The 25964-nt window shown below is 46.0% G+C and overlaps 1 protein-coding gene across 1 annotated transcript; it reads right to left on the bottom strand.

Moving 5' to 3' along the window:
• Positions 1-5285: 5285 nt before the first annotated feature.
• Positions 5286-8788, bottom strand: LOC128763441 (uncharacterized). Its single transcript, XM_053872222.1, has 8 exons — positions 8770-8788; positions 8551-8645; positions 7633-7846; positions 7439-7554; positions 6976-7087; positions 6060-6261; positions 5690-5998; positions 5286-5427 (listed from the first exon to the last, which is right to left on the bottom strand). The coding sequence occupies exons 1-8, from the start codon at positions 8786-8788 to the stop codon at positions 5286-5288; spliced, it is 1209 nt and encodes a 402-aa protein (XP_053728197.1).
• Between the last annotated feature and the right edge of the window lie 17176 nt (positions 8789-25964).

The raw sequence follows: 25964 nt of genomic DNA on the forward strand, positions 1-25964 counted from the left end.
ATTCTGCGATGCATTCCCCCTGAAGCAGCCTCACAGCACTCGAGCAGGTGTTGGAGAAGGAGCGACAGATGATGACACACACTCACCCACAGGGAGCTGAAGTTTGCCCTCACAAGAGTCATGAGATGCCCTCACTCCAGCTGCATGAGCGACACTGGTCCGGTGGGTCAGCGTTCAAACCCTGACACAGAAGCAGGCCACCCAGTTTCAACCTTGAACAACTTGTTCACCCACTTTTCACCACTCAGCCTGTAGAGCCTTGAAGAATAACAAATGCTGTGCTGATGGAATGCTGTTCATTCTCCAGGCTCCGCCCCTGCTAGTCGGCGCAATGCACGTCAGCTGTTTCCCCCCCCAACAACACCTTCAGAAGCACCTCGCCTGATGGTGTCTGGGGACTTGCTCCTGTTGAGCCTGTGACCGTGTGCGAAAGAAACCACCTCAACTCTGGCTCTCTTGTTGATACAGGAAGACGGAGCCCACTCATTCAAGGTTCAGTAGATTTGTCCAGGTGGAGAAGCTTGATGCTGTTATTAAACCAGCACAAGATCTAGAGGGACGACTTCAAGTTCAAGGACTCCCTCTCCAACAGTTTGTCGATCTTGACCCCTCTGTTTGAGCATCATAAACTGTTGATCGCTTCATTTGAGCATCATAAACTGTTGACCCCTCCATTTGAGAATGATAAACTTTACTTGTCTCGTCCTCTTTTGTGGTCTTCTGAGCTCATGTTCTCCTCTACCATGTCCAGCAGTTCCCAGGAGGCTTCAGCATGGTTGAGGAAGCCGACAGACCAACACTAAGTAATGGCTCGGCAGCATCTCTGATGAACCGTGGATAAGACTCGGGGTTTCAGGTCGAGTTGGACATGGGGGGCATTAAAAGTCAAGCACCTCCAGTGACTTTCCAGAATGTTGCACGACTTGTTGACTTTGAACCACATTCTGCGTAACATGACGGCGCCTAACTGCAGATGTAAGACACGCTCACTTGATACTAGACATCAGCTGTCAGCGGTGTTGTCTGCACGAGATGGTCGGCAGGGTCTGATCGCGCAGTGCCTCCACAGCCTGAGAGTCAGGAACTCCCGGAGCTTGTTTATGTAAAAAGAATGCCTCATACAACATCGACAATCAACAATAAAAACAGACAAAACTAGACTGCCGGTACACACCCTGCCGTACAAAGAACGTATGCACCAATACAAATCCTCTGTCAACAAAGCTTGTTCTGCGTACTACTCCAGCAACATTCTCAGATCTTCCAACCCCGCACCCTGTTCTCCATCATTAACAATCGTCCTTCACCCATGACAAATGCCATAACTTTCTTTCATTTTTCCATTCCAAAATTGACAACGCCCACAATGAGCTTTCCACCACCTCGGCTTCCTTTTCTCATACATAAACAGCTCTCCAGCATGAGAACATCCACATTCCCCTTCTGGATCCCATCCCCTCACCCTTTATTAAACCCTGTCTCACCCCTCTTGCCTCCCCCCATCGTCGACATCAGAAATTTCTCACTCACCACAAGCACTGTCGCCTCATCTCTCAAGATTGCTGCTGTCTCTCCCCTCCTTAAGAAACCTGGCCTGGACTTTGAGGACCCTCTAACAATTTCAGACCCATCTCCAACCTCCCATTTCTGGCCAATATACTGTAAAAAGCTGTGGCTACCCAACTTAAGAAACATCTCCTCTCCATTATTTCAATCTGGATTCTGTTCCCACAGCAGCACCTCAGACTCCCTCACCATTCTCCTACTCCTTGACCTCAGCGCAGCTTTTGACACCTGCAATCCTCCATTGTCTTCTTTCTATTGGCATCAGCGACTCAGCTGTCTCTCGTTTTACCTCCTACCTGTCGGACAGATCCCAGTACCTCTCTGTCAACAACCACAAATCACTCACAACTCTTGAATCGCACGGTGCCCCTCAGGGCTCTGTGCTTGGTCCAACCCTCTTCATTCTTTACATGCTAAGTCGCATCATCCGCCACCATGGGCTTCACTATTACTGCTACACCGACGATACACAGCCTCCACCCTCCAAAAACGTTGGTATGCCCACCTCCATCACCAAGTCAAAATACCGCACCCTGGGTGCCAGGTCATTCGCCATCGCTGCACCCACCAACTCTCTGGAACACCCTGCCCCTTCATGTCGGGTCCACCGACTCACTCACCTCCTTCATGAAAAACCCACCTTTTCAGAATAGCTTTTGAAAACTGACTGTAAAAGCATCTTTGAGTAACCGACAAATATATATAATGTATATATTATTATTATTGTTATTTATTATTACAATAATAAACTCAGACATGGGTCACACTCATCATATGTGCAGCCTCTTTCTTTGGTGCCAAAGAAAACCGGATCGGGAGTGGCAGACACGGCAACCTACAGGATGTGGTCTCGAGATGCTGCAAAACTGGCAGTTCAGGTGGTGATCTGGTGCTCTTCGCCATCATCTTGGTTCTGGTCAGACCTGTGGATCCAGTCCACCTGGAAGACATTGATCCCCAAAGCTTGGTGGAAAACATTGACTGCAGGAAAGAACCACCCCATCTTGCTGTATGTGGCACCCATTGAACATTACATGAAACACTTCTTCAAACACAGGAGGAGCTGCAGAACAAAGAGCTGCTCAACAATAGCAGAAGAAGATCTGAATAGGAGATCAAGAGAGAGCAACATGAAACTGTAGCCACTGGTGGAGCGCATGAGCCTGTAGAAGAAGGTCCTCTGCGATAGAAAGACTGGAGGCTCCTGAAGACATTGGAGCGCTTGAACTGAGGGAGGAAACACCAAACTTCTGCAGAAACGAGTCGAAGCAGATGAAGGCAGGTCATGAGGTCACAATGAACCAAGTCAGAAACCATGTGTTTCTGTCAGGATGGAGGCCAATATAAAAGTAAAGTTAAGAGTTCAACTCCAGCAGACAACTACACCAGGATGCAAAGGAGTGGTCCAACCACTGAAACCTTTTTGAGGCTCTAACCCAGTTTAAGTTTTCCATGATGATGATCATGACTTTTTCGAGATTTCTAAAGTGAAGCGGAGATGTTCACTCAACTTCCCAGGAGGTCCAGTTTTCACCAAGGTACCTCTTTGTGAAGACACTCATGTCCTCATACCAACCAAATTGACTTCCTGTCCTCAAATGTCAATCAACCTCTCAGGTCCCGTCGTTCATCCACCAATGTGGACATCATATTTTCGCCTCTCTGCACCATGGGACGTTACGTTGTTGTAGATCTACAACTTGTGTGGGACGAATAGTCTGTATAATAAAGTCCAGCTTCATATGACATGCCGTCTGACATATTTCAGTCACAGTAACCTCAACAATAACAACAGCATTGTGAATTATTATTGTTGCCAAGACAAAGTTCAGTCATTACGCTCACCCAAAGTGCAAAAAGCAAAACGCTGTGGTCCGTAGAGGCTCGCGTGCACAGGTGCCGCTACCGCGGATGAATGCAGAGCTGTCAATACACCCATGTGTAGCACACAGGTGAGGTGAGGTGAGCTGTACAGTCACAAGTACACAGCAAGTGTGTTTTTGAACAAAATGAAGAAGGTCAGCGTCCAGTGTCCCCAGATCAGAGAGAAGAAGCTTGACTCACAGTCTCAGTGAAACAGCTCTTCTTGCTGCAGAGCCTTTAGGTCCAGTTGAGAAAGTTCAGTGGTCTGATGTGCATGCGTGAGTGCAGTCTCAGTGAACACTGAAGGCGTGTCCGCCTGGGTTACGCTATCAGCTGTGATGTCACTAGAAACCCCTCATTCCCACCCTTAACTTAACCAACACACATGGCTAACCTTAGCTAGGACTCCGAACCAAACTTGACTAATATTAATACATAATAAATGACTTTTACTGAGGTCTTTGGCCTCTAAACCTTTTGAGGACCCACCAAAATGTCCTCACAAAGCAAAATGTCCTCACAAGAAGGTGGCTTGTCAAGACTACTCACAAGTGTTTCTATCCTTGTTAAGTCTTTTGGCAGTTTCTCATGGCCATAACCCTTTCCCCAGCCTCTCCCACTAAACCTAACCATCCAAAACACATTGCTTAACCAGGAACCAAACTTAAACCCAATTGTGGGGTCCCAGTTATTTTGACATCGCCAGTTGTTGAACGATGACGGGGCACAAATTCAAAATCTTACAAAAAACTCCAATGACCTTGGCTGTCATGCTGAAATGGACTTCATGGACTTGGACTTGATCTGGAGACACCTAACCCTGGTAAAAGTGAGACCTAAAAACTGGCCAAAATGATGAGAGCCGTTCTTCTCTCTACTAATTTTACATCCCTGAGGTCATGATGATACTGTTTGGCAGAGATGGAAGTAAGTATCAATTCATGACAGGAGATGCTGGAATCAGTAGACTCATTGATCTATAAAAAGGGGATCTAAAAAGTGAATGGCGCCGATTCTGCATTCACCCGGGAACCCGGAGGTTCTTATTGGTGTGGTGTGTTCCTGCAGTTGAGAAATCATCAACCAACATCTCTTTAAAGACGATTGTCAGGATCACGGGCACCTTCAACCTATAAACCCTCCATACGCTGCGTAGGTGAACTTTGTTTGAAGAACCCACGTTTTATCAGATTTCAAAGACGAGTTAATGTATGCCAACATACGCATTGTAAACCCAGTTAATGATTTACGGCAAACGAGAAACTGGATGAAGCTACTTTTCTCCCTCCCGGTCCTCCGACTCTGAGTCCTCACACCTCACACCCGAAACCTCCACTGGGTGCTGCTAGTTCTGCGTTCACCATCAACTCTTCCAAGAAGCGAAGGAGTTGTTGGAAAAACAAAATAAACCTCAAGTCTTTAAATTCTACCTTATAAAGTGATTGTTTCTCTGTAAGTTTTTGGTCTAAGCTATTGTTTCCTTATTTTCGTTTGTGTGTTTATATACAGCAGGAATACAGTGTCCCATGGCAGACATCATTCAACCCTCCAAACAATTCACCCAGCAAATATAAAGAATGCTATCAGTGCAGCTCTGAAGCAAATTTGGTTTATTTAAATAAAAAAAAAAAAAAACAGAAATGCAAAGAACTTCAACTGCGCATTGAAAGGGGGCTGCAGCCGCCCGCTTCCGATTGTCAACATTGGAATGAGCTTGAACATTTTTTATTTTACTTAGAAAAACACTTCTTTGAAACACTTCTTTTTTAAAACTACATTCAAGGAAACATGTTTATCAAAATACCGAAGATGCAATTGATGACTTCAGAACAGTTGCACTTGTCAGTCCTGTGGCCTCAACACGGTGCAGAATCCTGGGGCAGCAGGCCGGTCTCCCTGAGCACAGCGTCCACTGTCACCTTCAGCTTCTCGCTGTAGCTCACCATCCTGCTGTCGTAGACCAGCTGACCCTGGGTCAGGTGAGGCTGTTTTGGACCTCTGTGGACAGGAAAGGAGCCAGTTTCACAAACAAGACAAGAATGATGGGAACCAAGGGAATAGTTGACTTTCATTCTTTAATCTTCAACCAGCAGTCACGCATGAAACGAAAGTCGGATTCCTGTCTGATGAAGACAGGAAACCTTTGACTCCTGAAATCTCTGACTCGTTGAATAACTAGAGTCATTTACCTGACACTGACTGAACTGAAAAAAAAACATTAAACTGCCTGGCTCATCAACCTGGGGAGGGTGAGCCTTACCTGGTGTGGTAAAGCCGAGCTTCATTTCTGTCGACCCAGGAGCAGGCATTGTAAGGATCCAGGACTATGTGAACGGAGATGACGTGAATGGATCGTGGGTCAACTATGACCTTGCAATCCCAATTGGGCACGTAGGGTTCTTGGTGGAGATGAGCCAGAATGTTCACCCCAGTCACCTTGCTCCAGCAGCTTGACCCTGGCGAGGTGGGCGGGGTCAGCGAGACCGTGTTTGGGAAGACATTGTTCTCAAATGTGAAGCAGTTTTTAAATTTGTACTTGGAGGTCAGTTGTGGCAGCAGCTCCGGCCAGCTGGTGGAGAAGAAGAACAAGTCACCGGTCTCTTCATCACCCCCGACATCACCAGCGCTACCTGCTGACGGCCTGCGGCAGGATGAGCTCGTCCACGTCGTGCATAGCCAGGTACCTGGACTGGTACATGTATCGGTAGATGCAGTCGTTGAGGGCGGCGAGCTGGCCGAAGTAGTGCAGGTCACCGGGGTCTTTCTTAACTTGCCAACCCCGAGAGAGAATCAAATACTGTGACATGTTCCAAGGAATCACTTCCACCAGACCTATGGAGACAGCTGTCATTAGCTTCCTGTCCGTTTCAAGACTCGACCCTTGTCTGCGCCTTTGTGTATCATCGGTGCTGTCAGTCTGTCCCAACAACGTTGGGCATGAGGTGGGGGGCACATCAGACAGATCATCCCGTGGAGGTGGCTTGAGACAGAGTGTGGGAGGATACACATATGAGGAACGTAGACAAGTTGAATTTCCCCATTGTGTGACTAATAAAGGCCATCTAATCTAACGTATTGCCATACAAACAGGAAGTAGACTTGTTCCTAAACTACACAGTCCGGAGAGCTGGGTTTGATTCCCACCACCTCCCCCCGTGAATCAGGTTCTAAAATGAGTAAACTCCCCAAAAGACCATAGATTAGGTACGTTCACACCTCTTACACTCGAATGGTTGTTGGTTACCGACAACAAACAAGACCTGTAGTGTTTCAGAGTGTCAGATGTGTCCTTTGATGCGTCAGTAGAAATGCACTGAGGCAGCAACCTTGTTGCTCGGAACATGTCGCATTGTCTGCTCTCATATTGTAGCACTTTGTTGCACATGAGTTGCAGTGCAAGTCAATTCCACTGAGGGATGGCGGCATTTGAGTGGGCCCTCAATAAAGCAAAAAAAAAAAATTCAACAGGCACATCGAGTTTGGTGCGAACGACCCTGCTGATGTTGAAAGTCCATCTCCTGCATCCAAAGGTCGACAGATCCTAACCTCTCTGGGTGTAGTAGTTCAGAACACGCTGTGTGTCGGCGCTGCAGTTGGTCTTGTAAATGGCGACTTTGTTTGCCCCTAGGACTTGAAGCATCTCCAGGCTCTGGACCAGCTGCAACAGACAAACAGGAGTCACCAACTTTGCTAGACAACTGTCACTGAGTCAATAAGCCCTACTGTTTTCTGTGGCTCTGATGGTCTCTGCTAGTTGTCCCCCAGGCTAGACTTAAATCTAGAGGTGGCAGAGCCTTTTCTGTCAGGGCTCCTCCACTCTGGAACAGTCTGCCAGAGGAGATGCCTAACACAACGTTCACAGCCACCTTTAAATCCCTGCTGAAAACTTTTATAGGCTTGCATTTATGTACTGTAATCCCCTCCAACATTTTCTTAGTTCTCGCTCACTGAAGGCACAGCTGTCCACCTTCATGGTCGAGTGCTATAGAAATAACTATCAAGATGTTACCTGCAGAACATTGTTGAAGTCAAACATGGTGGACCAGCAGACAGTGAAGTTGGACTTGAAGGAGTCCTGCTTCGGTTCCTGGTTCTTCACCTCCAGAACTCTTTGGTCACAAAGCTCTACGATGCGAGGGGATTCACATTGAGCTGGGAGGAACGTAGGTGAGACATTTGAAAGATCTCAGCGTTTGCTCAAACCTTTGTGTCTGGTCGACGTGACAGAGACATGAGAGGGTAACTGACAGTCCGGAGGCAGTGAACACATGATGTCAGATGTTCCATACGGGTAATCAAAGTGATCTCGGTGGACGGAGACGTAGCCGTCAGTGAATGCGTCAGGTTTCCCCAGGCAGCGCAGGCGACACCGGTAAGGTGAGGTCTCGTTTCTCAGCACCACCGCGATCACCCGCACCTGAAACCCACAGCACATCCCATCAGCACTTTCACAGCAAGTCAGTTGTCTTCCTCTCCTTCTTTTAGCCGGTCCTTCCATTCCTGCCATCCTCTGTCCAACATTGTCCCTGGCTCTCCATGTGTCCAAACCTTCAAGCCTCCTTGACTTTGTCTCCAAGCTTCTCTACGTGTCCCTCTGATGTACTGGATTCTTGCCCTTCCAAGATACTCCTGATGAAACTCTGAGCATCTTCAACTCTGCCTCTTCTGAACCACGCGGAACAGGTGGTTGCTTGTATCGCAGCCCACTGAAGTTAATAGCTCGCTGATCATCCAGATCCTCATGCAGAGCTCATCTGATATTGCCCCTTATACGGCGACGGCTTTGAGTTAGTTTCCACTGTACCTGTTCTACCCAGGTCGAGGGTTGTAGAATGCAGGCTGAGGGGCCTATGATGCAGCTGTACGCTGAATCGTGAATAGAGCATAGTGTGTTTTCAGTGAGTCGAACTGTGAGACTCTGGCAGCTCACACTCCATCCTTTTCGGCTCCTTGGACTCCTAACAGATGTGTGTAATTTTGACTGGAATGAGGTGCGCATAGTTTCGATTCCATACAGCATGAGATAGATGTTGCGACGAGGAACTCATTTTTTACTCTTTGTAAATGAGAAATGAAAGGATGAAATGAATGCTCTGTTGTCAGAAACATCAGCTGACTCACCTTCCTGGGTGAGAGTCGGTGCTCCAGGTACGCAGACACCAGCAGCGTCTTCAGTTTGACCGACGGGACCAGAAGATGCTCCACACTCTGGTAAACTGCTGGGACAACAAATGGTTAATGTTCTGAAGGTTCTTATCTTTGAGGAGAGTATTTCACAAAAATATTTTTCCTGAGAAACTTTTTTGTCTGGAATGTGGCTCATGAAAGGGTCCCACTCACCAGGATCTGGTGCGACCATAGAAGGCTTTCCCGCCAGAAACCAGTCAGACCTGTTGAACCACAGATTATTATTGTTTGATTATATGATTATTTTTTGGCTTAGCATTCCGAATGTCACACTCGGACCGGTGGGTGTTGCCAAACTTCAGCTGTGCTAACAGCCTGTTGCTGAGGAACCAGCGCTCTGACTTTCATGAGCCTGGAAAACTCCGTGCTCCGTCAAGTGCTGGAGCTGTAAATGGCATATTTAATTTTAACGTTCTTCCCTGCACAACATTTTCCCATGCATGTGCTGCAGGATGCAAACTTTAAATGACAGAATGAAAGAATCTTCATGGCAGACTGCTGCTTCCGACCGATCGATCGGAGCATCCCTCATATATATATATATATATATATATATATATATATATATATATATTCTGGTGAAATGAATAGACCACAGTGTGTCTGGCTCTTGACTCTAAATTTAGTTTTGGTTTTATATTAGGGATTTAGAACTAGCTGGTTCTTTCTCATTCTGGAGATCATTGTTCACGAGGTATGATGACTTTCGAGTGCTACCACCTGTAGGTCCACACCAGCAGGAATAGCGAGGTCATGCAGAGGACCGGGCCCACCAGAATCCACCTTCTGAACAGCTTCATGGTGACGGGCCTGCAGTCCCACCTGAACCTGCAACAGCGGTGGTGTCACTAGATAAACCACATCTACATATCAAGCCACTTTGCTAGAACTGCATGACAAATATGACGCATGAGACAAGCCTCATGAACAGGATCAGGAACCAAATGGATCCTGAAGAACCTCACAGCCACTTGAGCAAAATGTGGATACGTTTGAGGGTTTCAGACGCAGCTTCGTGAGCCTTCTGTGAGTGTCGTATCTAAGTACTACGCAGTATGAGGAAGCTGCATTGTTCTTGCCGTGCCACAAATAGAATTAAAGCAACAATGCGTAACATTTAGACATTTGTAGATTAGATGGAGACCCAGCTTTACGACAACTTGCAATTACACTCATTTACCTGTGGCACTGCCAAAACCAACAACTTAGACACAGCTGCTTTAATGCAGGTCTTAATGCAGAGTCTCTGTGGTCCATTTTCTGGATAGGAAAATGGCTTTGAGTTATATTTTTTTATGTGGCACTGGTGAAGTTGGAGACAAAGGGGTTGCTCAGATGGTAAAATGTTGCACGACTTGTGGACTTTGAATCACATTCTCTTTCTGAAGCATCAATGTGAGAGACACTCTCAATTTGGGAAAAGCATTGAGAACCAGTTCAAAATGGTCAGATTCTCTGGAATCATGAAGAAATGTTAATTTTGGCTGCTCTTATCGGTTCCACTCCACTTGCTACTGTCGCTGGCCTTTCACAGAGCTGCGTCACAGCCGCCGGCTGCAGCTGATCACAGTTATTCACACGTATGTCTTTGTTTCGTTTGCAAGGACGATGCAGCTTTAGGGCGACCGCACCCTTCTCCTTCAGTGTGCTCGGCCCCCTTAGCCGGCTCTCTTCAGTGCTCCACACTCAAACACGTACTTAAAAGGAGGGTCTACCCCATCCTCGCCGTCCTTCTTCTTCCGCATTGACTGAGAGGAGTGTGTAGAAACATCAGCTTCAATATGAAGCAAGTACTACGTCTTTTTTCATTACCGCTTCTCTATTATGTGGTCACTTTCACTTGTCTCCTCTTGTAGTACGGAGGATTACGATGAATATTAAGATAGGTATTTAAGATGTTTAGAGTGTAACGTTGCTTTGAGTGCCCAGGTCCAGTGCATTTCTCTGAGGATTGTGAGGCCTGTGAAGCCCTGCTTAACACGGTTAAAGCTCCTTGGACTTGGGTGGAGTTCTTTGATGAAGTGGAGCAGGAACCGTTGCAAGAGGAGCTAGCTGGTTATCCTGCTAATGTGCTGCCTCACCTGTTAGCGACTGCCGATACCAGGATTGAGTTCCGAGTGCCTAGGTGCCGCTTAGATTCATAGACTGCCTGCTGGGAGAAGGCTGGAGTGCCAGCACACAGCCGTCATCCATCACCTGTCTGTTTTTTGAGTAGAGGGGGTCCTCTCAAGGGGGGTCTTCTCAAACATTGCTAATGCTGCTTCACTCCCTGCACAGCAACAGAGCTGCATCCAGGGTACACAGAATATGGCCGCTAATGATATGACTTCCTCTGGTGGACAGGTTACCAGGGCAATATATAGCAGTTCCAGGACTGCTTTATATTGGCCAGTCTTCCTCGGGGTTGGCAAGCGATATCCTCAGAGCCGGACGAGCAGGTGTGACAGATGGTGTGATGCAGCTCCTGGGCCTCATGGCGACAGACCATGCAGCATTGAGGCTGGGTCTGCTGAACATGAGTCAGACTGTCGCTCTGGATCTTGTGTCAGACTGGACAATGGTGATCACAAAAAAAATGTGTGGAGCCACACGCGGTCACCTGAGCGTGGTAGCAGTCCGCCCTGGCGATTACAGAGGCCCCCTTCACTTCCCTCCTCATTAAGTCAAGTTCACGTGTTGGTCAGGTCGGACACGTGTTGGTCCCACAGCAGTAGCCTATGTCAACCGGGCGTCAGGTCACCGGTTGACATCTGGACAAGTCCATCTGACAGACAGTCACAGATCTGTTTGCCAGTTGGGAGAACTTCACCGGTCGCTGGGTTGTGGGTCCCTCTGAACAGACAACCCACCTCCAGGATCAGGTCACAAAGAGTCCATGTTTTTCTTCCTCTGCTTTAGGCTTAATATATGTTTAAGCCAAGCAGCGATGCATATTGACCTTGTATTTTTTTCTGGTTGCTATTGAAAAACAGATCGTCCATTGGGACACACTGTGTGGTTGTTGCATCTCCTGTAGAAACCTAACCACCTCCTTCCCCTGGTGTGAAGCAAATACAGGTGAAGCAGAGCTAAAGTGTTACTCACTCTAATGGGGAAATTTTGCCACCCAGCAGCCGCTTCAGCGCTTCAGAAAATGGTGGGCGAGGCTGTGGCAGAGTTGCTGGTTGGCAAGTTCATGTTTCTCTCTTCATCGCCGAGCACGATGTATACAATTGCACACTTGGTATATCATCATCTGAGCTAGGTGAACAGACTGGCTTTGCGGTGTAAGGACAACAATCTCCTCCTAAATGTGGAGAAAACGAAGGAGATTGTGGTGGACTTTAGGAGAGTGCACTCCTAGCATGCTCCCTAGAAGACTGATGGTGCTGCAGTGGAGACAGTGAGCTGCACCAAATTCCTGGGTGTGCACATCACTGAAGACCTGTCCTGGAACATCAACACCACATCAGTGGTCAAAATAGCTCACCAGCATCTGTACTTCCTGTGGAAGCATCACAGTGTGGTTCGGCTCCTGCTGGAAAACTCTGCAGCACGTACTGAGAGCGGCTGAGAAGATCGTTGGTGTCCTCCTCCCTCCCATTCTGGACATTTACCACTCCCGACTCACCCGCAGAGCCGTCCAGATTGTAGGTGACCCCACTCACCCATCCCACAGTCTCTTCAGCCTGCTGCTGTCGGGGAGGAGACGCAGAAGTCTCAGGACAAGCAGGCTCAGGGAGTGTTTTTTTTTCATGAGGTGATCAGGAGACTCGACTCCCTCCCTGCTTTGCACACACTCACACCTGCTACCCCGACTGACTTGATCTAATCTCCTGATCCACATATGCACAAGTCACTTCCACTTCTCCGGGCTGGTGTAATCTGTAATTGCCATTGCACTATTGGACTTCTCTGTCATCTTCTGTTTATGTCTTTATTGTCCTTTGTATAGTTCTCGCATGCGTATCTTATTCTATTGTTTTTACCGTTAACTGTGCCGGGTGGACTGCAGTTTCATCTATAGAGGATGTCCTGCATTCAGTATTCATGACAACAAAGTTGACTTTGACTTTCATTTTAGAGTTAAGCTCCAAGCACAACAGCATGCAAAGGAAGCTGAGCTCCAACCACTGAAACCTTTTTGAGGCTCTAACCCAGTTTCACTTCAGTTCAATTTAATTCCCATGATGATGATGATCATGTGATCGAAAAAGACTTTCTAAAGAATCTGAATCAGAATCAAATGTATTGCCTTGGTCGGTGGGGGTCCCGCCAACTAGGAAAGTGCTTCGGAATAAAGTGCTGTCAATAAAATAAAATAAAATAAAATAAAAGAAAGTGAAGCGGAGATGTCCCCTCAACTCCCCGGGAGGTCCAGTTTTCACCAGAGTACCTCTTGCACACTTACAACACTGGTGTCCTCATGCCAAACAAAGTGACTTCCTGTCCTCAAATGTCAATCAACCCCTCAGTCTCCCATTGTCCATCACATTTTCGCCTCTCTGCACCTCATTGAGGGTCACGGCCCGCACCATCCTGATCGTGGTAGAGCAACATTAGAGGCAATAGGACGAATGTCGGCAACCGTTTTCAGTGAGAAACAGATGGCTGGAATGCAACAAAGGAAACACAACAGGAATGAAGATTGAAATTTTGAGCTCCATATGACATGCCATCTGACATATTTCAGTCATAGTAACCTTAACAATAACAACAGCATTGTGAATTATTATTGTTGCCAAGACAAAGTTCAGTCATTACGCTCACCCAAAGTGCAAAAAGCAAAACGCTGTGGTACGGAGACTCTACCGTGCGCAGATGCTGCTACAGAGGATGAATGCAGTGCAGAGAGCTGTCAATACACCCATGTGTAGTACACAGTTGAGGAGCTGTACAAACACAAATACAAAGCAAGTGTGTTTGAAGGAAGGTTAGCTGAGTGTGTCCTCAGATGGGAGAGAAAAAGCTTGACTCACAGTCTCATTGGAAACAGCTCTTCTTGCTGCAGAACCTTTTGGTTGACTTGAGAAAATTCTGCGGTCTGATGTGCAGTCGTGTGAGTGCAGTCTCAGTATCAGTGAACACTGAAGGTGTGTCTGCCTGGACGGCACTATCTCACTCTGAGTCATAGTTGCAATTGGATGTGAGATACGGATCTGTACAAGACTAAAGGGAAAGTTGTGGCCTTCACGACCAACTGAAAAGGGCCTGCGACCTCCTCATTTGTTGTTTTTTTTCAATAAATATTCATAGATGACAATTCTCTTTTCTTCCTTATTACTGTCAGAAAAATCCGCAACAAACTTGGTGTCAGAAGTGGGATCCCAGGACGATCGCTGGACCAGTTGCAAGTAGGGGCTGATCACCCAGGGTTACAGAGGTATCTTTCCTCTTACCCAAATCAACAAGGGACAGGAGGAACGACTGCCTCTGGATCATTTGTCACCTCGGGGTCCCACGAACAACGCAAAAGCCAAAATATGGTAAGAGAATTGTCTTCGCTGAATAACGTAATGCAATTTGAACAGTTTCTGAAATTATGGTGAGAAAGTACTGTGTGAACCTTGGGTGGGGGCCCATCTTTAGGATGGGATCAGGGATCTAGGTTAAATTAAAAGTGACAGAGCTCTTATCTGGGTTGGTCCCCACCAGTGAAATCAGGGAATTCGCATTCACATTCGCAAGACACGCCTCGGGGAGTCAGGGATTCAGAGTCAAGACAAGGTTGGGGATGTGTGTATCGTGGTTGAAAAAAACAAAGACTTTTGTCGTGACTAAAACTGAGCAGTTTTGTCAACTCAAAAGACAAATGGGCAACAACAAGAGTAATATGTAGTGGACATCTCCACGCATGAAAATTATGAAAGGTAAATATTGGGGTCGGATGTTTGGATTGTGTGACTGAATGTGTAAATCACTTGGGGTTTCCCAAGACGTGTTCGCTGAGTGTGAATCAATTGCGAATGTTGAGAGGCACACTGAATGTAGTGGTTGAGAAAATGCAAAAACAAAAGGAAATTGAAAGGGAAAGTGTGAGAAAGCCTGAAAAACATCAAAAATGGATTGTAGAAGCAGAGCGTAGAGTGACCAAACAAATAAATCTGATAAAAAGCAAATATAGTGTGATCGAAAACAGGAAGAGCCCAGTGTTGATTTTTCCTCTGCTCTTTATCTAGTCTCGTCTGGTCTACGAATGACAACAGGTTCCTGGTTCAAGGTCAATCGCTCCACCTATGGCTGTCCAACCCCCAATTCAAGGAACTCCTCTTACTCCTCCTCCTGCTTCTGCGGTGACAAGATCAAGAGCAAGACAACACCAACATTCACCACAAGAGGATGTCAAACCTCGCAGATTCTGTGATGATGTTTTGTGCAGCCAAGTGTCCGGGGCCCGAATAACACAACCTTCTAAACCGCCACCTGAAATCATATGACTTTGCTCTTATCACCAGTGAGGTGAAAATATAGGGTTCTGAAAATCTGTGACTGCCAACCGGAACAACGACCACAAATGAAACTAGCAAGTTTCAGAATAAAATTTTGTTGTCTATGTGTAACATGAATGATAAATGTTGAGTAACAGAAGCACAGAGTCTCACTTTTGATCACCGTCGTGAGCCTCAACTCACTTAGCAACCATGCTACATGGTGGTGATGTCGTCTCCTTAAACCAACAAATCTGCAGATCATTGTCGTTGGGAGTTACAAAGCAAATATATACACAGCTAATATCAGGTTTGTCATGTGCTCACGGCAGACATGGGCTCAGAGCGAAGAACACACACACACCGCATCAGGTTAGACACACGACTTCTCCATTGTAAACAAGGTTATTAGACATTACTAGACTATAGTTAAACAAACTCCGTAAAAGTATCAACTCAGATCGTACTCTCATTCTCTCTGAAAATCTTTTTCAACAAATATTCATAAAAGACAAGTCTCTCTTCAAGATCTTTATTATTGTCAGAAACATCCACAACACGGCTCATTCATTCAGCCAGTTAAAACTGCTCCCAGGAATTGGTTGGAGTTGAGTTCAGAGTTGCCATCACAACATTGCCATCTCCTGGAGGGACTGGCTCATGATCTCACCATCAGCTACTGGCGCACCAGAAGAGGCTGGAGTCCAAGTTGCAGCTCCATTTTCTCCTCCTTGACAGGCAGTATAATAATGAAAAGAAATGCAATAATGACTGGCAACCGCTTGTTTTACTCTGTTTTGTCTCCAGCACACAACAGCACAATGAAAAAAAAAAATCAGAAAAATGTCAACCATCGCCAGCTACACAGGCAGGGTGACAGGCAGCATTATGAAAGTGTTCAAATAACGCCACCAGCGGAACCTCATCCTGGGAAAACTAGGTCAGAGACGCCAGACACACGTGGTTACAACAGTGCTATTTATTGATTTACTAAATGCCTACATATTCTCACACTTTTATTTAATCAACAAAATGAAAATACAAAATGGTGAAGGCAAGATGTGGATGAGGCTTACCTGGACCACGGCAACTGCTGGAGACCCAGAGAGGGTAGGACGACTCCTCGCAGTCCCAGGGGATGGTCTCCACTGGCTGTCCGCGCAGCCCAACACACCTAGTCATAGAACAGTGTGACGCACTGTGCACATACTCCCTCACACACCCACGTATGCACTCATTTCTTACAAAACACACTAGTCTGAGATCAAACAAAAGCAGAAGCTCTTAAATTGAACAACATGGAAACCTGATCACAAACAAAGTAAACTGTATTTGTCAGCAAGGAACTCAAACACAGATGTGCATGACAACTGATGGTTGGAGCGTCTGAAAGAAAAACCAAAGCAAGAGTACGCACAGTGTACAGATCAGAAGGATCAAGCTTTTATAGAAGAGAAGGAAGGCATGATGATCCACCTTCAGGACAGAAAAAGGTGGTGGCTTCAATATAGACCTGCTGCAGGGATCGACAGCCAACGTCCTGGAGACGCTCGACATCAGAGAGCTACATCTGTTACGAGACTAACTGCAACCAGTGCAACGCTAATTCATCTTTACTACTGTGATGGGTGAAAATATCAGAAGTGGAAGTGCCATTTGCCATGACAAATATCATAAACTGTACTGTAAATGTTCCCCAGTATTCATGGATAAGAATGCATGTCAGAAAAGACTAGCTCTACAGCATGCAGTTCGGCCACTAGTTGTCCAACTGTCATAAGGGTGTGGCCCCAACGGGACACTCCCTCTTTGTCCAAAGTGAGAATGCTAGAAAACAATATAACACAACTAAATACTGATGGAAAACACAGGCTTCATCCCTCAACCAAATGTGCCCCATTGATACTTGACATTTATGGTGGCAATGATGCTATGAACACAATTTTGTTACCCAGAATGCTAGTGGGTTAAGGAGCGTGCGCAGGTGTGGAGCAGTACGTGGCAGGCAGTGATGAATGCTGAGGGTAAAAGACATTTTTCATGATTCACTTCACTCAGAGTCCTGGTTACTGGTGATGATTTGTTGTTGACACTGTATCCATGATGACCTTCTATGAGTATGGGAACCACCTGCAGGGCGGCAGAAACGGACTCAGACCACGGAAATGTAATGTTTTTCCAGGAAAAAACAGGAAATGTAATGTTTTTCAATACATTTCCTGCTTCGCTTAAACTCATCCAGGTTTCAGTCATTGTAGTTTTTGCCTCCACTGGTGGTTGTGAAATAAGCAGACAACACATGGTGTCAGAAGAAGCTATGAAAAGAGAGAGTTTCCACGAAGGAAGAGAAGAGCCGAACAGAGTTTGTCAGTGGAAGTGATGCTGAAGACGGGGAGCAAAGCGAAGAAGCCGGAGAGGATATTGGAGTGGAATTCAAGCGAGCCGTGGAGGTCACGGTGCCCCGACGTGAAATCATGTATAAGAATAGGAAGAATGGATCGTGCCGATCATGGCGAATCAGACAATTGTTGTACATAAAGAAATGTTATCGTCTTATTACAAATATAGGGATATCAAATTACCCAAAACCTAATCCCTAATCCCTTCATTCCATATATTAACCTGCTCTCCCAGAGTCCTCCCGAAGCCTAGCCCCAACCCTGATAAAAAAAAGTTAAACTAAAATTAGAATTCAATTTAAAATCATAATAGAAATAAATGAACCTGCTTTAATATGTATAAGACAGTCAGAGAGTAAGCAGTGGTAACGTGGAAGACTAGTGCTTAAGTACATACAAAAGCAAGATCATTTACAAAATAGTGTCTCGAGTAGAATTCAATTCTATTGAATTCAATTTTTGACAGAATAATCCTGAAGTTTTAAATGTGGACGGTAAAGGCCATTTCCACTGAATTAAGATCTTAGGCCGAGGTGAACACGTGTGACCGTGTCATGTGGGTCGTGTCTAGGGGTCTATTAAATACAGCAATATATGATGATGGAGTTCAACTTTTGATATTGTGTCCGAGATCAGCTCCCACAAGCTGGTGCCCAACTTAGGGCATGACCCGCACATATGGGTCGAGTCACGAGGAGTCTGAGAACTTCTACTAACTATACCATTTCAGTCGGGTGCAAGTGTCCATTTGACCTGCTGTCTTTAGAAGAGTGCAAAACACTGACAGTAGAGTCATATTCATCCAGTAAAAACGAAAGTGACCGGATATACTGGAGAACCTGTGAAACAAACAAGATCACAGCACACTCAACAATGTTTGGAGCCACACCACATTGACCAAGTCAGCACCTCTCAATCATCTTCTTGAACAAAAGAACGAATGGACCTGGTCACACCAACGTGAAACTGAAACAGATTCTTACACAAGAGGCTGTGCTACATTTCCTGGTCCTAGCAGATGCCACGGAGTACGGCTTGGATCGCGCAGTGGTCCAGACTGATGGTCAGGTGGACCTGGAAATCCGGATCAGGGGTCAGGTACGGTAGGCACCCAGATTTGTCTGGGTGTCCCAAACGCTTGAGCGGACCTGGTCTGTGAATGAGTGACCCCTGACCCAGACTGCCTACCATCCAGATCAACCAACCATAACCAGCCGTCCCATCTACAACCCTAAACCCAGCCACCCTTACCTGGACCCTAAACATAACTCTGACCGTGGTCACAGCGCAGGCAAAAGCCAGGTGTGTTTTCCACTCACGCTGTCAGTGTGGAGCTGGCACGTTGTGTGATGATAAATTCGATGACCTGTAGTGGTGTGTGCTTTAGCTTCTGCAACTCTAATGTGTTGCTGTATCGGTCATGACCTTCCTCATTTGTGGCTTGCAGAAGCAGAAGACACAAACCAAAAATGTGCTGAAGTCATGAGAAGAGCCACTGTAATTCTGTCTTGCCTTCAACCACCGAGGAACTTGCCGGTTGGTGTGGCACATTGCGAAATCATCAGCCCACCCTTCTCCCGAACCGCGGTGCTGTCCAAACATAGATGAGCTCTGCAGGTGAACTTGACCCGCTTTCACACTCCAGCTTATCACAACACTGTTAACCCAGTTAATGGTGAACAGATATTGGTTGACTGAAAGACACGTTTTTTTCCTCCGTCCTCTCCATTCCTCCCTCGTCATACGTGCCACCTGAAGCCTCCACTAGGTGGCGCAATTTCTACACATATTCTTCCTCTAGAAAACAGGTGGGTCGTTGCACAGTAGAAAAATAACCCTAAATCAAACGCAGATATTATGACTGAAATACAATGGGGAAAGGTCGAACTACCACATACAAAACACCAAACATGTGACTAGACTTTATTTCATTTAAAGTTTCTTAATGAAAAGCATAAATAATAGAACCCAGAGCTCCAGCACCAGGATCCACTGGAACTACTGTTGAATTCTTTCACACACGTCCAAGAAAACATTCATCCATCAGTTCATCTTTCCTATATATTTCCATGAACTCACCCTTTCACCAGTCAGATGACCTGTCGTTTTGATTTGTTTTTCACATTTCAAGTTTTCCCTGCAGTATTTCACCACAAGTGTGTGAACTGCGAATTTAGGAAAATTGCTTAATATTAAAGAAAAAGCTGCGACCGTGCCGTCAGTATGGCTTCAAAAACACACCAAGTGAAAACCGCAGTGCTCTTTTTGTTACCATTGTTTGATTGTTTCCTTCTGCATGTGGTTACTGGACACACGATGAACCTCTTTCTTACACATGTCCAAGCATGAGGAGCTTGAGCTCACCTCAGAGGGGCATCATTCATGTGTCATTCATTCATTCATCCATCTTTCCATCCATCATCATCATCTGTCATCCATCCATCGTTAATCTATTCATCCATCTATCCATCAGTCATCTGTCATTCATCCATCCATCCTCCCATCTGTCCATCCATCCATCCAGCTATCATTTATCCAATTAAATCTGCAATAGTATTGCAGTTTTAAAGTTTAAAAAAGAAACATTAAAAAGTATAACTGGCAGAAAAAAAACATCAAAGTAGGGAAAAATACCTATAAAATATGATAATTCACACATTCACACAACATATAATGATATCGATCACAATTTCACGACACAAAAGTTGATCATTTCACTAAAAACATGAGATCATAATCCAAATGTGAAAAAGAGGAAACTAAAATGAGGAAAAAACATTAAGAACAAAATAATAAAATATAATGAATGAATAAATATGGATTGTGTACAAAATTATTATTATAATTATTACTATTATTATTGAAAAGTATTTTTGCTCAAGTGCTCATTGCTCTCACTTCTGAACTTAGATTCTGATGATGACTGCAAGATGCGTTTCACAGAGAATAATAATCTGGGAATCAGTAATGGAGCCATTTAGACGAGACAAGACACAGGCTTTAAATAGCCAGCGAGCTAGTTAGCTTCAGCGCGACAGATGGCTCAACTGCAGCAGCATGTTGCAAATGTGTTTTTCCTTCAACCAGGACAGAGAACTTTTATTTTCACCCATGACTTCATGCTCCGGTCGACAGTTTAGCATCGCATCTGAAGTGTCTCTCATGACGTCCACTCAAGTTGATGTGCCTGTGTGTGTTTGTTCAGGTGTGCGTGTCGCCAGAGGTGCTGTTAGTTATCCAGCAGTGTGTGTTTCAGTCTCATGACAGAGCTGTGTGTGTTCTGCGTCAGGGTTGAACTCTGAATTAGACTTTGAATTGAACACTTTCTTCAGCTGGCTGAGAGATGCTGAGGTGTCGCCGGGGGACAGCTAGCATGGGAAGTGACGTCATCGCTGAGTCACTTCGCGTGACAAAGAGGAATCCTCGAACGTTCCTTTGATCTGATGCTGAGATGGGTTGGATGCTTCATTCTCCTGATGCTGCCTCCGTTGGGTGATGACCAATTTAGAGACCCCTGCTGTGTGTGTGAGTGTGTCGACGCTTGCATGAGTCCTGCGTTGCGAACAATGTTCTAAATAGTGCTGTTGAACTTGACATTGGTCTTGGTCTCAAGATCACTTTTTTGGGTTCTCAGTCTTGTCTGGGTTTCGTACGTGGCGGAGACTTCTTATGTATACTGTCTTGGTCTTGTCTCAGCCTCCACATATCTTGGTCTCCATACTTGACTTGACTACCAGTGATGCCAGTAACACGAAACTAAGTAAATCAATTTACAAACAAAGTTACTTATCTAAGTTATTATTGTTGCCATTGTTGTCGGGAAGCGAAATATTGCCATTTGATTTCTACAACGGCGTCTTTGGGCGTGACGTTATGTGTGGGACACGCCAGTCATGGTTTCAAGACACGGGCAGCTCACATGTCAAGCTGCCGGCTCCACAGCAGTGAGGAGAGAGATGCACATTTCTAGCTGAAAATACAGCCACTACTTTGAGTTAGTGTGAACAATAGATGACAATATTAACCCTGCAGGGTTCACCAATGTGCATGAAATCACCGGTTGAAGAGAGCGAAGTGAAGGAGCCTCGCAAATGTGTCGAAAGTGTGGACTCAAAACTATGTACCAGTTTTTTTTAAATCCTCTTGATAGGTCCAGTTAAACAGCACTTACAGATTTTTAGACTTTTATTTATTATTTTTTCTTTGATGCAGGACGAAACGGCACTGATGTGATGTACCAATTTTGCATTTTCTCTCAAAAGTCAGAAATAAAATCATCCTCAGCGGAGCCCAGTGGTGAGTAACACTTAAGTGCAACTACTGCCTCCAGATGGCCAACAAGACACGTGACACACTGAGACTTACTGAACTTTTGCCTTGTTGTTAAAAAAAGCAAAAAAATTAAAATAATAATGAAAAACAATAGGACATTCCCTACATTTTATCATATAAATGGCGATACATCACTTTTGTTTTTCATACTTTCTGCTTTTTGTGTGTTGTTTTTGCTACAATGGGTTCGTGTGTGTCGAAGCAAAACATTGCCTGTACATTCACATAACTGAGAAAAGAAAATGACCTCAAACGTGGAAAAACACTGGACCCCAAGAACTCCAACCTCAAAATTGACATAAAAGATATTGTTGAGGAAATGAGAGCTGTAGTCGGCCAAATGTAACTTGACAAGTGACTTGTAATCTAACCTGGTTACTTTTAAATTCAAGTAATCTAAGTTACTTTTTGAGGGAGTAATCAGTAAACAGTAGTCGGATTACTTTCTCAAAGTATCTGTGGCAACACTGTTGACTACAACACTAGTTCTGAAACGTTCTGTATCAATAAAGTTTTGATCTTATTATCTAAAACAGCTAGTCATTCTGAGACAGGATGTGTCTCCTCTGGACTGGAGTCCAGGTCCTCCTCCGCAGGAACCTGTCGCCGTTTCCCCACTCTCATCTTCAGCTTCACTTCCATTTTGTCTCTGTGGAGTTCAGGTCAGACTCGTGACATCCCTCAGCAGGACCCCCCCACCTCACCCCCACAGCATTCCGACATGGAAATGGATTCAGAATAAATGAATGAAGAGTGAAGATGCCAACAGCGGTGGTCCAAGCAGACGCTGAACATTTGCCCAAACATCGATGGAAGGAGACTAATGAGGCTCCTTCTCTCCCTCCTGCACCTGTCCTCGCCTCAAAAACACACCAGTCACTGGTTTCTTGGCACCGAGTGTGAATAAAATATCGCCTGATGTCTTCACCCTGAGGAAGTGCTGTTATTCTCCAGTCAAATACAAATGTGTCAGTCCAAGCGAACACACTGCCAGAGTCAAACACGCTTGCTGAACTACAAATCTAGTGACACTCCAGTTTGCTCCAGTGATTCATGTCTCACAAACGCTGGATCTTCCTGGCAGAGAAATGCCGCTCTCTTTAAACATCCTTGGCTGTCGACCACAATCTGCTGCTGCTGTTGAACCCTCATGGAACATGAACTTCTGGGGGGGGAAAGACTCGTTCTGTGGTTGACCTTGTCCAGAGGGGTTGTGCGATCGCTGCACAGGATGTGGTGGGTGTCTCCCCCTGCAGGTCATGAGTCTTCACTCAGAGTTTCTCTCTGTTGGAATGAGCAGCAGGGTTTGTGATCTAAGCCCAAGTAAGAGTTATGTAGTCGTAAGTCAAGAGGGAGAGTTGGAAGGGATTGGATGTGAGAAAATTCACACCTCATGAAACTGCATCTACACCACGGCACGGGTTGGTGACGCCGCTGTTAGTCTCTGAGGCTACGCTGACATGGTGACGGCACCACTGAAAATGACAAGATGTGAGAAACGTCACACTGAGTGAAACCGGCATCTGCACGGCATTGGTGCCGCAAATTGCCTGGGGCAGAACTGGGTGAAGCCATTGTAGTAATATGCTTATCAAATGAGTATTTTTGCACTTGGGTGAATACTGCACTGGCACCTACACTGACTCTGAAAAGGATGGATTCGGTCGGCGCCATGTAAACTTACTCTGTATCCGACACCAAACAGAGATCATTTCAGTGTAAACACCACCCGTATGTCCTCCACGCTACTTTCAGTTCAGTGGAAGCAGGTGTGAAGCGGTGCCGGTTTCACACTCCAAACCTCCAACACGCTGTCTCCTGCGGTGTAAATCAAGTTAATGCTGACCCAACTCTACCTCCACCTGGTGCTTTAAAGGTTTCTGCGCAGGACTGCAGTTGTGATGCGGCACGTGAAGCTGTGGAAGGAAATCAAATGAAATCCTGCCACGCTGGGAGCCGCCATGTTTTCCACACCAGCCTCCAGCCTCGTGTCTATTTTTAATTGCTTGCATATGTTATTGATGGATTTTGTTTGCAGATGAAAGACATCACACAGGAGGCTGGGTTTTTCCTGTCGGGATTTTTCCATTCTACGCGGCACTGCTCCCCACAGACGAGCTTCACTTCCCTTCAGCGCACGCCGTTGCTGTGAAAATGTGACAGAAGCCAAATAAATGAATAGGAAATGTAGTGAGTCATCTCTGGGGAGCAGGGGTTAAATATTCTCAAACCTCCTCTCCTGGATTCATCTTGACATCAGCGAGAGGCGGCATCACCGGCGCCTCTCAGAGAATGGGACATTAGACCACGGGGAGACGGTCTCTGTTTGCAGCCGGACCTCACAGGGAGTGACGAATGAGGGTCTTCTAACGACCAGAGGGATGCTGAGCTCCAGAGGTCTTGCAGCTGAAGAAGGTTAAGGACACATCAGGATGTGGTTTGTGTTGGGGAGGTGAGCGATTACTGCTGCACTCTGCAGGGAGTGATAGTGGAGAGTGGCACGCTGGGAGTGCGACCGAGGAGTCGGCGCCGAAAAGTCGCTCTCCCTAGCGTTTTACATTTTTATCACCGCTGCGACTGGAATCCCAGAGCTCAGTCTGTGAGGAGAGCGTGTAGTGAGCACTTGCTGTTTTGTTACGGAGCTCCTCACAAGGGTGGAGACTGGACGTTTGGGTGGGTGGAGTCTGAGAGGTAAAGGTGGAGAACATTGGTGTGTGTGTGAGCGGAGTTGTTCAGCAAGTCAATAATACAGCCATGTTTATTTATGTCTGCCCCAAATAGTGTTCCAGTGATGCCGATATGATGCCGCACATGCCACGTAGAGGGGTCGCCGAAAGGAAACTGAATTGGTGGGAAAGTCGCAGTTATTGGACAAGAGTGGACACCTGAAGGAACTGACCAGTTGGTTTTGTTTTGGTTTTGTCAGTTCCTTGTTATGATTTTTGTTTCAAGAGTTTTCCCTCTAACACTTAAGAGCACTATCACCCCTTCAAATCTATGTTTTTCTCCAGCTGTGCGATTGTATTCTTCGTCTCTGTGTGCAATGGTGAGATTTCAGACTCAGAGTAGGAGCTTCTTGATGGGAGTTGGGGTCAATATCTTCAAGTATATTGCATGCTGAGATTATCTCTTTATATGTTGGTCATTGACTGATAAAAAAACAAAAAAAACCCCAAAAATACTCAAGATTTAGGAAATCATTGTGTGATCCCTGAGTGCGTGTCTTCTTCTTCCCCCCCAATCATGACTGACATCTGCTGGACATTTGACGCACTGCAGTTTTGAGTCACACTGAGAGAGGTTGAGTGTTTGAAACATCACCTCCGTCGTTCCAATCTCTAACGTGTGTTTCGCATTTTTTTGCCGTGACCTCCAGAAAGTACCCCTCCCTGCCATCATTCCCCATCACCACACCTCCGCCATCCTTCACTCCCTCCCTCCCCCTCTATAATCTGCGAGTCATCACTGGTCATCACTCTTCCACAGCCTCTCACCCATCACCAAAAAGCCTCCCTCCTCCCTCTCCTGCCTCCCGCACCCCCCTCTCCACCCTCAACATTGCACGTCTCCAGTGTCCTCCTCATGCGAGGGCTGTCCCTCTGCTGGTGAGCTGCAGTGTCAACACTTCCATCTGGATCACAGTGAAGATGCCACGTAAATGACTGTGTTCCTCTCTGCTCTACACGGCACCTGCTTGATGTCACGGCCTGCCATCCAATTACCAGTAAGTACAGAGATGTCACACACCAGCTCAGCAGGTGGGAGACACACAAGGATAATTGGGGCAGGTGAAAGACGGAACCAGTGAGAAATGAAGGCCGGAAGGAGATCCAGGTCAGGAGCAGCGCGTGGGCCTCACAGGACTTGACTGAAGTGGACGACGTGAGGAAACTGATCAAAGCAGCAAAACGCCTGTTAGTGCCGCCACCTCGACACTCCAGATCTTCTGAGTGTCAAACGCAGCTTTTATCTTCAGGGTGGATGTTTCACTCACGCAGGCTCGACTCACGACTGGTGCAGCTGCCGCAGTGGTCAATAACAGAAGTGTAACACCACAAGCAACAATTGAATGAATGCAGAGCAGAAAACACCAGCCACATGATTGAAACAGCAACACACAAAAAGACAATCACAGAGGGGGCAAACTGCACAACAAAGCACAACACCAGATCCTCAAAACTAAATAACTTGATGGACTACAACCTCCAAA

The sequence above is a fragment of the Synchiropus splendidus genome, chromosome 8 (genome assembly GCF_027744825.2).
Source record: "Synchiropus splendidus isolate RoL2022-P1 chromosome 8, RoL_Sspl_1.0, whole genome shotgun sequence".
Lineage (NCBI taxonomy): Eukaryota > Metazoa > Chordata > Actinopteri > Syngnathiformes > Callionymidae > Synchiropus > Synchiropus splendidus.